At 42.7% G+C, this 14202-nt stretch overlaps 1 protein-coding gene across 2 annotated transcripts in view; it reads left to right on the forward strand.

Moving 5' to 3' along the window:
• Nucleotides 1–815: 815 nt before the first annotated feature.
• Nucleotides 816–14202, forward strand: part of NOC3L (NOC3 like DNA replication regulator) — a 426444-nt gene continuing 413057 nt past the window's right edge. For both annotated transcript variants that reach the window (XM_085605900.1, XM_085605907.1), the window contains exon 1: nt 816–954. In XM_085605900.1, the coding sequence (XP_085462026.1) occupies nt 946–954 (9 nt within the window). In that variant the 5' untranslated portion in view covers nt 816–945. The remainder of the gene's footprint in view (nt 955–14202) is intronic.

Raw genomic sequence — 14202 nt, forward strand, 5'->3', positions numbered from 1 at the left:
GCATTTGTAATGCCAATTACTCATCTCCAACAAATGCGAGACCTACTGCATTTGCAAAGCTTGTTAATGTACTTCCACCGCTGCATACAATCCTCACTTAGTGCATCTGTTGGACTACAGTTAACTAGCAAATCCTGAGACCTACCGAGACTATACAAGTACCACGTAATTTGCATGTCGGCTTAGACAGCATTGTCTTCCCAGGACCCATCTGCGCTAGGTTTTCCAAGCAACCTAACTCAGTAGGGTTTCAAGTATGAAACCATCACACAACGAAAATTGTTTCCAGATATTAGCAGGCAAGGCTTTAAAAGAGCAGCCAAAAGGTCTCATTGCATGTGCAATGAGAAAAAGCAAAAGATGTGCATGTATTTGCAGAGTTCTGAAGCTTCGAAGGTCCACGCGTGAGTATCTTATTCAGTACAAGTTTGCATTCTGGGATTTAAAGTGAAAGTCCATAGAATCAGTTCTAGGATGGAAATCCAGGGCAGGACTAATTGCTAGCATGGATCCAGGGAATGCGAGTCATGTATTTGCTGCGCTTTACATTCAACACCGCACCTCCTCTTAACTTGAATTAATGTTACCGGTAATTCCTGTAGAATTTCCTTCCTAAACCTGTGAATCGAAAACTACACCGCGCAGGAGATCATCGGCGGCGGCCATACCAAGGTCAGGCAAATAAACTGGTTTGTGTGAAAAGAAAGGAAGGGCTCTTTGTCAGTTTCATCATTCACAAATCGTATGGCGGCCTGATCAAATCATGGCCGCCAGTGTGACACGCATTTCCATTTACGGAAAATAAGGTTATGGGGTAGAGGGTAAAGGGAACACTTCCTGTTGCACATGTGTTGGAAGTAGCTCTCAATTGCTTTAGTAATAGTGTAACGCGAGCTTCACCAGGTCGTCCGAACCCCATCAGTTGCATTACCGCCTCCCAGCACCATGAAACCGGTATGTGAAAGTAGAATTTAACGACAAAAAGAGCGGTGACTGATTCTTGTGATGTGATGGGATTGGCGCAGGCGTTGTACTAGAACCGCAGAGAAATGTTCAAGGTTCAGAACTGATATTTAGATGAGAGTCTGGGGGAACAGAGGAAGGATGACTGAATTGCTTAGAGGTGTGAGGAGCTGGTGAGCTGGAAGCGAAGAATGGGAGCTCATAAATTAGAATTCGCGAAGAGCTGTGGTTGATCGTTGAGAAAGAGAGGAACAGCTGATTCTTGGAAACGGAGGTAGACGGCAAGCTCGAGGAAGGGGAGGGATAGTAAAATCTTTGAACAAGCATTGACAATGGCAGTAGGTTTGGCTTGAAAGAACTGTTGCATGGTAAAGTGAAGCATCACAAGTAGATAGCATTGTAATGGGTACGTACTTGTGCGTAAGCAAATAACTGTAGAATAATATTGGTGGTGGTTAAACGGGCAGACATGTTGCAAATTCACTAACAAGCCAGACCTAAAAATCCGTGTAGGTTAATGACTGCCTTTCTCCCACTGTGCTGCGTCCAGAGGACTGTGATTTTGTTTTGTTTGAAACGGTGTAGTCAAGAAATCCATTTTCGCCCTTGGCATTTAAAGATTATCTACCGAGTGATTTGGCGAATGCTTGCCATGCTTTATGTCAAGAAAATTAAGTTTAAGGATGGAATGACCACCTAGAGAGCAATGTGTGGCACAATCAGTACTTTATCCATGCTCATCAGTAGATGCGTATTTGTAGCAGTGGGACTAAAGGAGTCCGCAACCAGTTCTGCTCGTACCTCATCAAGCAAGTGGTCATTCATAGAATCTCTGGAGCACTGACCTTTCCTGGGCTTTGACAGACCGGGCAGTTCTTAAGCATCTTTTGGACTCACTGGTCCAAAAAAGAGCAAAGTCATTCTGGTGCAACATTCTTTTAGTGGCAACTGTGCATTTCTGTCCTTCATGTGCCAATCGGACCTATTCTTGTAACATCTTAGTTAAAAAACATGCTGTGACATTGAGAAATAAGGCAAAGGTCCTGCCTTAAGATATAGTAATACAGAATTATTGAGCCAGTAGAAGCCTCAGACTGGCTTTCTTCCTCTGTGATCATGAGAACACAATGTGAAAAATTAAGCCTATATATTTTAGGTAACTTGGTTTTTCATGCATGAACGAAAATACAAACACAAGAAATCATAAGAGGTTAAAAAATAAGGTTTCCCTCAATCACCATTTTGGGGTTATTCATCATTTGTGACACATAAAATAGCGAGTCTCTTAAATAATAGGAAAAAGGAGCTTTTTAACCAGGTCTTGCACACGTACTTATAAGACATATGAAAAAGAAACCAGTGTACAGTTTCTAAGTGTGAGGAGTGTTCAGGTCTGTTATGAAGATCCCGCACACACCCTGAAGGATGTCATGCTTCATCATTGGGCTTGCTCCTCGTCGGGTGGGCACTACAATGCCCGACAGGCACCCGCGAAGGGGCTCTTTGGCAGAGATCTTCTTTTGATGAAGCCGTTGGGTGTGTGAGGGTTTGTGGACAGGGTAGTGTCGTGAGTGTGCAGTGTAATTTAAAATAGGTCTAGGGCTGCCCTTTTCAATAATTTTATTCCCAGGGTGCACTAACCTAACTAAATCCTGAAAACCCTGCCTGGAGCTAATGATCCTACAGGGTGTGTGAGGTGCATGGGGTCGACATGTTTCTTGCCAAAAGAAGCCCCTAATGGGTCTATTGGCAATTCATCAGGATCGTGATATATAGGAGAAGATAATCTCAACTCTTACCCTACCGCAAAGCTGGTTCTTGGTGTAGTGACCAGCGTTGCTGTGGAACACCAGGTCAATTGGCCTGCTGTAATGAGACCCCTGTTTTCTGAGGTTGGAGATGGCGGGGGGTGTCAGTGGAGCACTTGGTTGCTCGTACCGTAGGGTGGCGCAGCAACTAGCTGTGATCCTACCCTTGCTCCGGTCCCCGTGCCATTATGTAGGATCATTATCTCCAGGCAGGGCTTTCAGTTTTTAGTTAGGTTAGTGTACCCTGTGAATAAAATTATTGAAAAGGGCAGCACTAAACCTATTTTAAATCACACTGCACACTCACAACACTACCCTGTCCTTAAACCCTCACACACCCAACGGCTTCATCAAAAAAAGGCTGACCGCTGCAGTACTAACCTCCCTGCCTGCTCCATGTGGAGATCTTGCTTACCTGCTTGCCTTCTACATTTTGTGAGACCCCTTTTTCTCTGTCTGTTACTGGCACTTGACTCAAAGTCCCTATACTATAAAGGAGTCCAGTTCCAATACAACATTTTCTTTGGGAAAATTACTATACATGGCATAGTCTTGCATTTGCTGATCCGAAACGAAGATGGAAGTCAAGTACTTCAGGGGTATTACTTTGCTCCCTGCAATATAGGATTAGTTTTGCAGCTCAGAAAGCTGTTTTGGTGTGTTGCAGTATAGGTTACTCGTTGCTCTTTCTGGGCAGTGCCTACACTGCTGGAAGGTCTTCTCCTGATCCAGCTCGGTCCTTCTTTCTACTTGAATTCCAGAGGTTTTAGGTCTTGCCTACCAGACAGCATAAGCTGTCTTATTCATAATCACCTGTTCTAGGCTTACCATGAACTTTGTGTGGGTTTACAAGTGAGCCATTGGTTGTCACTCTTCTTTCCTTGCTTCTTATTTGGTATCTTTCCTTGTCCCCTTTCTTCTTTTTGATTAAAAACTACATGAAAGTGCATGTGTTTTTCAGCTCTTTCTCTTGTGTGCTTTTCCCACACCATACTCCCTGCCCCTTTGTGACATATTGCTTTTTTACTTGCAAAACAGCCCTGTCTCCCATGTTCTTTGTTGCCCTCGTAATCGTCACCCTGCAAACACAATGGTACTTACTCACTGTTCCTGTCTCCATTATGTGCTTCTACCGCTGAAAACCAACCTTTGGTCTGTGTTGCTCTCTCTCTTAAAATCACCATGCACTCACCACCCAACGCTCGATGTTGCTATCTTCCTCATATGCTACCCCTACTTTCAATAAACGAGGCGCTCCAATTTTCCCTGTCCTGCATCTTTAACCAGCAAACTTCCAATTCAATTGCTTTTTTTTGATCGATTAAAAACCATTGCAATACATATGCATAATGCAGTACATAAAACATTCCCAATAGTTCCTTTTAAAAAATACAATTCAAATTGTCTCTTTCTATATTTAATCAAAGTAAAACATATGTGCATTAAAACTCATGTACCGTTTAGATGGATCAAGGGCAAAAAAAAAACCTTCCTTATGTGGCCAACTGTCCCCGGGACCCTAGGCTTTTTTATCGTCCCTGTATATTTAATCGAGATAAAACCTATAAGCCTTAAAAACTTTATGACCATTTAAAATGAGTCAGAAGAAAACAAAAAACCTTCTGTGCAGGGCCGGCTCTCCCAAGCGACCCTATGTTCTCTTAACTGCCCTTTGCAGACTAGGATGACGGTCTGCAAGATGTATAAATAAGTCAACTACCTGTTAAAGTGCACGCAATGTAAGAGAAGCTAAAGTGTGTGCGCTCTTACCTGCTATGACGCGTGGGGGTGTCCTAAATGCTCTCGACTACCAAAGAATTTCTCTTGCCTCGCTACTAAAATGTTAGCTTTAAGTCACTCCACACTGCCCATTTCGACTAACAGTTAAAGTGCATGCGGTTTAAGAGGACTTGAAGTGCAGATTCTCTAACACCCTTTCAGTCTACTCTCGAGGCATATTCTGACTCTACTTCATACAGGGGTGTGGAATTTAATAAAATATCTACTTATCCATGGGGCAGGTTGCTTCATAAATCTACTTGTCCTGTAACAAACACCATGTGTCCCTTTGGTGCCATGTAGTGCGGCGACAAATTATGGCAGCAATCTTTATATAAGAGCTCTGATCTAGCCTCTCTGGTTTTGCCAGGGCTCCTACCATAGAAGTGTTTGAATACTTGAAGTCCCCTTATGTTGCCACATTTCCGCAGATCTACATACTGGGGCTGAAGGTAGAGGAAAGCAATAGTTCCAGGGTTAGAATGCCCTTTTGATTCTGTGCCAACCTACTAACGTGCATGTTTTAAGGGTTTTAACAACTCTTCTCTAATCTTTTCGCATACTGAGAAATGTTGGAAATTTACTCCTGACAATCTTCTTCCAGAGTTGGGGAAAAAAGTGGTTGGAGGGAAAGTGAGCTCGCAAACACTCAGATTTTCGCTTGAGCAAATCTACACATGCATATTTGCTCATGCTAAAATGCAGTTCACAAATATTTCTAGGAGTACTCTTTCTTGTCCTTGCGTTTATTAAAATTCTCTCTCTTGCTCTCTGTATCGGATGGCTTTACTATGAGTGACAGCATTCTGCTCTTTCACGAGGAGCATATCGGAACACAAAGTAGTTTTGTACAGTGCCAGTAACTATTGTGGTAGTGTGTGCTTTTTGAGACCAAAAACAATTTTTGCTTTTGCCAATGTTTGTTATAATGATGAGGGCCCGACAGCTCCCACACCAAGAAGGTTTTACGAAAACCATACCAAAACAAGTCACACGTTGACAACTAAAAAGCTGACCACCAATTTCAGACCTACTGGCTTTGCCAATGCTTGTTTCTTTTTGTTTCCCATAATCCTATTGAAACTGGTTGCACTGATTTTCCATTATGAATATTTTGGGAAATACATGTTACTAAATGATGCTGCAAAGAAATGGAATCTGAAATTTTACAGTAGTTTAGCAAAATGTTTTTTTCCTGCTTTCATTTTCTTATCAACATTTTATTTTGAAAACAAAATCATCAATCTTGCTTGCAAGCTTCTGCAAATATTTGCATAAAATCAGAGAGCTTTCTTGGAGCATTATCCATAGCCTCATATTGCTAAACTTTGAAAACGTGTGTACAAATTTTTATATTGGAACCACTGTCAGTAGTGCAGTCCGAGATTACAACATTTACTTAGAGCGCTCACCCTAATAATAAAGGCTTTCAATGAATGAATCATAAATACAAGTTTGAACAGCATTAACATATGGAACAGCATTAAAATATTACCTTAACTTCAGGCAGGGCCCTTCCCTGATTCATTATGTGGTACTACAAACTAGCAGCCAAAGGGTTTGTGCTGCAGGGGGTTGGGCCTACTTGTCCCAAGGACAAAACACCCATGAAAACTTATTGTCTTTGACCTCAAACAAAATGTCCTGGGCGTCTGGTTATAAGAATTCCACATCCCTGACTATAGCATTCTGTGTGTGACTAGATCACTAGAGTATTAGTCAGTCTATGAAACCAGCTCACTGTGTATAGGAGCTCTGCACATAGCAGCAGCAACAACAAAATGCTCCCATTTGTCAGGTAGAAGGGAAATGATGAATAAACAGGGACGCGTCGGCATCACTTAAATCTCCGCGCACCTAAAAACAAAAATATTAACCTGACCTTGGGTAATGTAACTGGCACATTTGCAAAGGGCTACAATACCTTCGGGTCAGTTGAGTTTGCGCTCCCATAAAAATGCCCCCCAAAATTAAATCTGACATATTGTAATGTAACTAGCACCCATGTAAAGTGCTCCAACACCTTCGGGTCGCTCAAGTTCACATTAAACAAGCGTCAGAGAAAATGCGACAGGAATTGCCCAAGCCTTCCCTTTAACTGTGCTGCAAGGTTGGGCTGCTGAAGGTCAGGTGAACGAGGCTCACGAAAGCAACAAGCAGTGAAGTGGGAGGGGTTTGGGGAGAAATCTTCATACTTTGAATGCAGAGAAAATTAAAGAGGCGCTCTTGAAAACCGCATCTGAAGCATCTTGACATTTCATCTTGGTAACTGAATGGGAGGTTGAGATTAAGTGCTGAAGCTGACCCCCTGAAGACAGGCAAACAGTGACACTGGCAGCAAAGAAAAAAATAGTCCCCCCAAATGAACACAGAAACGTAATGGTAACAGTAATTGGGCGTGCTCTGTGGGAGGAAACCATACACAAAAGAAGGGACAAAGTGGAAGGATTAACCACTAGCAATCATGCATTTTTGACTGACTATCGAAGGGACAAATAAAAAGGCAATGTACGGGCTGTAAGCCCACAGAATAAATACAACATGTCTCGAGTAGACCGCGCAGGCGCTGCCTAGGCTTGACCTAAAAAGCAGAAGTAACTTAATCTGCTCCCACCCACTTATATACTTGAGTGTTCTGCAAACTGGAGTGTAAAGGAATTGATTACAGTCAACATAATGGTGCCGCTAACTACTAGGCCTGGGCGGTAAATTCCGTTCCGCTTGCGGAATTTGGGTAATTTCGCGTTCCGGCAGAGAACGTGGAATTGCCGAAAATCCGCGGCTTCGCGGAATTTTTTGCTTGTTCGCGCTTTCAAAATGCGTATTTGCGAGATATTTCCCCCCAAGCACGCAAACAGCATTCGCGAACAGGGAAAAAGCATAGCGAACGGGCGGAACAAGCAATTCTGCGTGTTCGCGGAACTCTGCGTGCTCGTGGAGATTTTTTACCGTTTCGCAGAGCTTTGCCTAGCGCGACTGCGCAAATTCTGCCCACCCTGACTAATTACTAAGAGGCCAACACAGAAATGGTGCCTAACCAGTGAGTATAATAATATAATGTCACAGGTATATTACTATAATCACATTGGCGGAAGCAAAAATGAAGGCATCTAATCAATAATTGCAAATATTGTGATTACACCAGTATAGTACAGTGATAATGATCACCTACGAGCATTAACAATGGTGACTAAACAGTGAGCACCATCTTTGTTGTGATAGCAGTGTACTGCATAACAGGGAACAATAAGAGGTTAAAAAAAATTAGCAGAAGCCCTTGAGTGTCCATGTGAAATGGTGGCCTTCTGTGTTGATCAAGCCACCCTCATGCAGTCATGTCTATATAAGCACACGACCAGTGTAGAGAAAAGGAGTGCAGTTATTGTTTTGGAGTCTTGAGTTCAGGGGAGCAAGATATTAATGCAATATTTTAAAAACATTTGCGATTCAGCAGGGAAAAACTTGATTTAAGGGTGGATTAAAGTTGAGTTGGCAGCAACCAGTAACATTACAAGATGAAAACCTGAGTTTCCAAGGTGCTGTGTCTGTTACACAAAGCCTAACACGCCTGAAATGAGATGCTCAACCTTAACTCCACATGTGCCGTGCAGTGCTCATGACTTATTACATCATATCACACATGACATTACAAATGAGATTGATTAGCTCAGTATATCTTGGAGGCATGTTCAGCTCACTTTGAAACTAAATACCCATACTTAATACCACTTTCTGTACAACATTATTTTGAGATAATATGAATGGTCCAAACCCACACTGTATGTAGTGGATTCTAATGAGCAGAGTATTGCTATTAATCCAAAAATCAGTTGTAATTCTTTTATTTTATCATCCCCTCCTCTATTCACTTGCCTTTTTTTTCTATGTTATTACTTCACACCACAAAGATAGGATTTCCTGTAGGGCCCCAGTACCAATGTTCATATCAGGATGTGAGTTTACCTAACGATTAGAGTTGGACATTCTCAACCCCTCGTTTAAAAAAAAAAATAATAATAATCCAGTAGCCAAATGCATTTTGAGGTCTCAACTTGGGCAAGCAGCTCATGATTCAATGATTGTAATCCAGGTGTTGCAGCAACAATGGAAGGGAAGCAAGGAAATGGTTATTTCTAATTTAAATTGCAAGTAACAGATTTCTTTGGATCCATATTGTGTCCAGTAAGGCTCTCATGTTCCTGATCAGCTCAACCAAATATTATTTTTGATTCAGAGTTCATTTGCAGATTACTGTTCATTCAGCTGTCTGTTGAGAGTCTGATTGGGAAAGATAAGATGTCTATTTTTGAGTTGTTCTGTTAGTTCATTCTCTTGCTATGCGAAAAAGATGGGTTTAGATTGCAACTTTTCAAACGCTTATTAGGGAATTTATAGTAGCCTTGTAAAATATACAATAATCCAGATAGTAAATTAATTTCATTGTTTCTTTTGTCCAGCCCAACCTACGTAGAAGCCAAGATCTAATTGTATAAACTAAATTTGTTCTGTAGGTCTTAAACCACTAAATCTATCTGAAAGTAAGTCAGGCATCACCTTAATGAGCTTCTTCCTTGTCACAATTCTAACTACTAATTTTTGTCTCACATCTGGGAAAGGCAAAGCTTCCCCACGTTGTTCAGGATTTAAGATAGTCCTTTCCAGTAGAGATACTTTTTTCTTTCCATCCTTCTTCCCATTACCACACCAGTTTGCTCCTGTGTTTGTAGGTCTCCCCTGGCGTTAGCAGCGCGCAGGCGCTGCTCTCGCCCTCGCCATGCGAGGGCTTCTTGGAATCAATACGGATTCCGAAGCTTTCAGAGGCGGACTTGAAGCCCCACCCATCGTTTTCATTCGCTGACGTCATCCTCAATGCTAAACGCTGGCTCCCGATTGAAAAGGGGGCTTATTAGTCCCTCCTTGTTACCGACCTGTCCACTTTTGGCCCCGCCCATCGGGATTGGATCTCTCACTTGCGGCGTTACACTGTCTCCTTCATTAGTTTGGAACGCCCTCTAGTGCGGCGGTTTGAAAGAGTGGGCGGGGCCGCGTTGCCAATGGACGTGCGCAGCACTAGCCAGGTAGTGCTCGTGACGGCCGTTGGCCGACAGAAGCAGCGAACGGGTTAAAACCCTGCAAGGACCAAAGCTAGGGGTTTTACATTTCAACAACTGCAAAGCAAAAGCAATGCAAATGATATAGGAACGTGTACGTTTTCGATTGGCGAGTGTACATGAACTGCGGGTTTGGTTAGTAGTTCAAAGGCTCATTGGGCTGCGGTGTATTTACAAGGTCTGATTGGCTGGCGTAGCATTTCCCACATGGTCATTGGTTTAGGTGCCTCGGTAACAACAATGATGTTGCGTTCCCATGATTTATGTATTACTGGATGAACCCGGGCACTTGAATCTTCGCCATGATGGCGGTCAGACTATTACCAGCTTCTGTTGCACACTCCGGCGCGGAAAGCCACCCGGCTTTTATTACGCCAGACGTTGTAGTTTCCTGCACCCTGCTCCGTCCCGCCCCCCTTGAGCACTGGGCTCGCACTGTAACAGCGGCGTGACACGTGTGTGCTAGTGCTTAGGCCGCCTGCTGAGCTTTTCTGCAGTCCATCTTGGGACCACTAAGAGGGCGGTAAGAGTTTCCGTAGTGACAGGGCTCTGAGCAGGCTTGCACTTGTTGTCCGTCGGGGGAGGTATTGGACTGCCAAATGTAGTGCTCTGGATTAAAGGCTTGTGATCAGCATGGTCTGTTAGTGGCTACCCACGAAATCTTATGCATCTAGTGCACAGTGACATTCCTTAGTGTGAGGATCAGTGTTTTACAAGGTAAGCAATACGTGTCTTTGAGTGTCACCTGGCTTGTGTGCGCATGTTATTCACAGACGCCGGGTTGCACATATGGAGCTGAAGGCTTGCGCAGGGAAAGAGTCTAGCTGTGAGACTTAGAGGGTGCCATATTTGGGTTGTTGCGTTCCTCTGTGCTCTTGGTTACCTTGTGGGTTGAAGACGGCCCCAGGCTCGTCTTGTGAGGCAGTGGTTAAGATGGACAGCTGCAGGGCATTTTCTATGTATATCTTGTCCGACATGATCGATAATGGAGGAAGGACGGGGACAACAGTATATGCTTCGAGTTTGTGCAATGTTCCCGTTAGATGTTTTCGTTCTTCAATGTCATGATCTAATGCATGTATATTATCATAGGCTGGGCGCAGATCGTGCCTTACATCCGAGTTGTTACTATTTCGATCCCCAGCATACTAACTAATCAGTGATTGTATTACGCTAAGTTGAAGAACTTAAAATAACAGAGAAAAGCCCAACAAACTAATGACAAGCATTTGCAATGTAATAGGTCTAGCATTTACGCGAGTTTAAGCTATTGGCATTGTAAATGACAATGCCTTTTATTGATGTTTTAAAAACGAAAACAACAATAAAAGGCATTGTTATTGGCAATGTCAATAGCTCAAACTTGCGTAAATGCGAGACCTATTGCATTGCAAATGCTTGTTTTTTTTTTGCTTTGAGAGGGTCCGGATATGTAGCATCACTGGAAAATGTGCCTATCCCATATTTGTATATGAGGTACAAACAGAAAGGTCCTAGGATGTTTGCAGGCTGCCATTTCCTTTGATAGAGGTGATCTGAGGTTACTCTCCAACTGCCTCAACCCCTTTAGCTTTGTAATAAGATTACTGAGGATGATTCTGTGGGATGCTGTCCATCTAGTTACTCAAGTTAATAAACTTTATTCGTCATAAAGCCATAAAAGTCCTAAAAATAACACAATAATATAAATAAAAATATTAAAATACAAAAGTCTACATAAGTCAATAGCAAATAAAACCAACAAGAATCCTTAACAATTAACTCGCGCAAGTAGCTCATCATGACAGTTTCTAGATACTAAAGCCTTCCCAATATAGGTTTAAAACTGCGTGACAAAATCTCTAATATTGGGAGGCTTTGTAAAAGTGACACACAGGTAATTTATGCTCCTCATTCTCTTGCTCAGTGCAACTGATCTAAAGAAAATACAATATTCAGGTTTCTATCTCTTAATTGCGTTTCCTGATTGCTAAATCCATTTTGAGGATATTTAAAACTGCAAACAGATCTCTAATGTATCTAATCTCGGCAAGAATTCCAAACCTAACTGTTATGCTCTGATATTTGACCTACGCAATACAGGAACCAGAAAATGGGAGCGTGGTACCGAATATAATGGACAAAGTAATATAAAGAGGCTAGCGCTTTGTTTTGAAAAATTGTTTCAACGGCGTGAAGTAGGTTATATTGCCCAACATTTTGCAATGAGAAGGCCGCCTTACAATGCACAGTGCTCAACCAAAAAGGAGTAAGAAAGAAACGATTGATTGGGTAAGCTAACCATGATAAATATGGGTTGAGGATCTTTTTAGTTGACCCCAATTAGTAGCTCACAACTGTTTGTATATCCTGCGCCTTCCTCAGTCTCACTTCCATACAGAACTCAAGTTTGGTTGTTTTCTTTTACGGTCTCTTTACAGTTATTAAATTTTTGCAGATAGTATATAATTCTGCCAAGGCCTAATTTATCTAAGGTATTCCTCAAATGTGTAAGCCAATGGATTCGATTGGCAGCATCTAAGGTTAAACAATCAGCCATGCAGGATCTAACTAAGACTGCCTCTGGTTTCCCCCAGCACTTGATCCACAATAATTGCGGGCCAGACTAATTTCGTCCTCAATATACAGTAAACCTAGTTCCTCATGGGATATGAAAGTGGCAGTATTTGTTGGCACTGCCAGCAGTCTGTGGGCGAAGCAATTTTCTATCCGCTGAAAGGGCCCTACACTACAATAGCCCCACAAACCGGCACTGTATAACCCTGCTGAGAGGATTTTACTTTTACTTTTATATACGTTTATCATCTCCCTGATAGTGCTTTCCTGGAGATGGATGAGCTAAAAATGATGCCTAAATAATTTTTTTTAAATTACCTTCTCCAAGCGAGTACCCCCCATTGAGAAGAGCTTTGTTTTCATATTAGGAGTCCCACATGTCATAATGTATGTTTTTAAAAAATGGACTTTTAGATCTAGGCTTTCCATATAAGACAAAAAGGAATCCAGTAGCAACTGTAAACCATTTGCAGTGCATGAAATCAAGATCGCTTCATCCGCATACAGCAGAGTAGTTATGTGTTGATTCCCCTATCCTTGGCATATCCTTTCCTGCTCCAGTTAAATTCTACTGATCCTATTAATGTACAGAAGAAAAAGAAAGGGAGCTACAATGCACCCCTGTCTCCCACCAAGTAAAGGGACATTTGATTTTACCGGCTGGGGTGGGACTTCATCCCGCAGCTTGCTTTACCCTCTGAGATGCCTGCGGTGGCCCACAACAGCACTAACAGCACCATAACACCCGTAGGACACACCTGGGCGCGTGCCTGGGTAAAGCCCGTAATTTGCAGGACTGGGCCATCCAGCTTGGTCAGTCTTTCTGGGATAAGCTGCTTCGGACCCTTCTTTACCCCAGATTTAAGGTAGGCCAGGCACCGTGGTCATAATATTGGGAAAAGAAAAGCCGCCCATTCTATTTATCAGGGCAGTGGTCACCCTCCCCCAGGATCACCAATTACTTGTCCACTGTAATGGAGGTAATTACACAGAACTTGAGGAAAGGAGCCAGACGTGATCATCACTAACAAAGGGGTCAATTCATCTAGCTCTTATCCTGGACAGTAACAGAGTTACACAGCAGTTACTTTATTCTGGCCGCACCAACCCTGGTGAACCATGCTGCCAGGTCTAGCTTTGAAAGCCCTGCTGGTACTTTGATTCTCCTCCCTCGTATTATTGTCTGCCCCCTATTCTTTTCCACCCTTCTCAATTTATGGACCTGGAGGTTGAGAGGCAGTGACAGGAGAGACAATGTTGTTCTTCGGCATTAAGGATCTCCTTTCTGGGTTACAGGAGGTAACTATAGTCATCACTGGTCAACTTCTCTGTGATGTGACCAGACATGCCATCTTCTCCTGTGTTGTACATCTCTGTAGATTTTAAAATTGCCCATGAAGGGTTTAAATAAGGTTTAGCTGCTACTTCTCCAAATGCCAATGAGTTGCTGGCCAGATGTTTAGGGTATTTGGTCTTAGTCTGACATCAAACCCTCTCTCAATGTTTCTCCTCAGCTTTCAGGCCAATGTTTACAATAGCTTACAAAAATGTGTCCTCTGCTTAGTGTCACCTGGGCTAAAGGAAGCTGTCTTTTGAGTTTCTTGAACATTCCTCCTTCTCCTGGACATCTGACAAGGTGGCAGTCTTAGTAGCAGTCACTTCTTGGTCGATCAGGTAGGTATTGGGGGCTCTGGTCATCCTCTTCAGATTGACCAGCATTGGGTCATCTCTTTCCAAGGAACAACTTTCAGACCCGAGGAGACTTACAGCTAGCATGCAGAACAGGAACCATTTCTTTCCCCCTTTTTTTCCATCCCCAATGTCTGAAGAAGTGGCCTTACAAAAATTGTTTCAAGCGAGCCCGTTCATTTGTTTGACTAGAAGAATATCTTACAGATGACAGTCTAGTTTGATGACATTGGAGCCAGTTTGGTAAGGAACTAAACCTTTTGTCATCCACTATTGGCAAGTAGGTCAGATATGCA

Source organism: Triturus cristatus, chromosome 1_2, assembly GCF_964204655.1.
Source record: "Triturus cristatus chromosome 1_2, aTriCri1.1, whole genome shotgun sequence".
Classification (NCBI taxonomy): domain Eukaryota; kingdom Metazoa; phylum Chordata; class Amphibia; order Caudata; family Salamandridae; genus Triturus; species Triturus cristatus.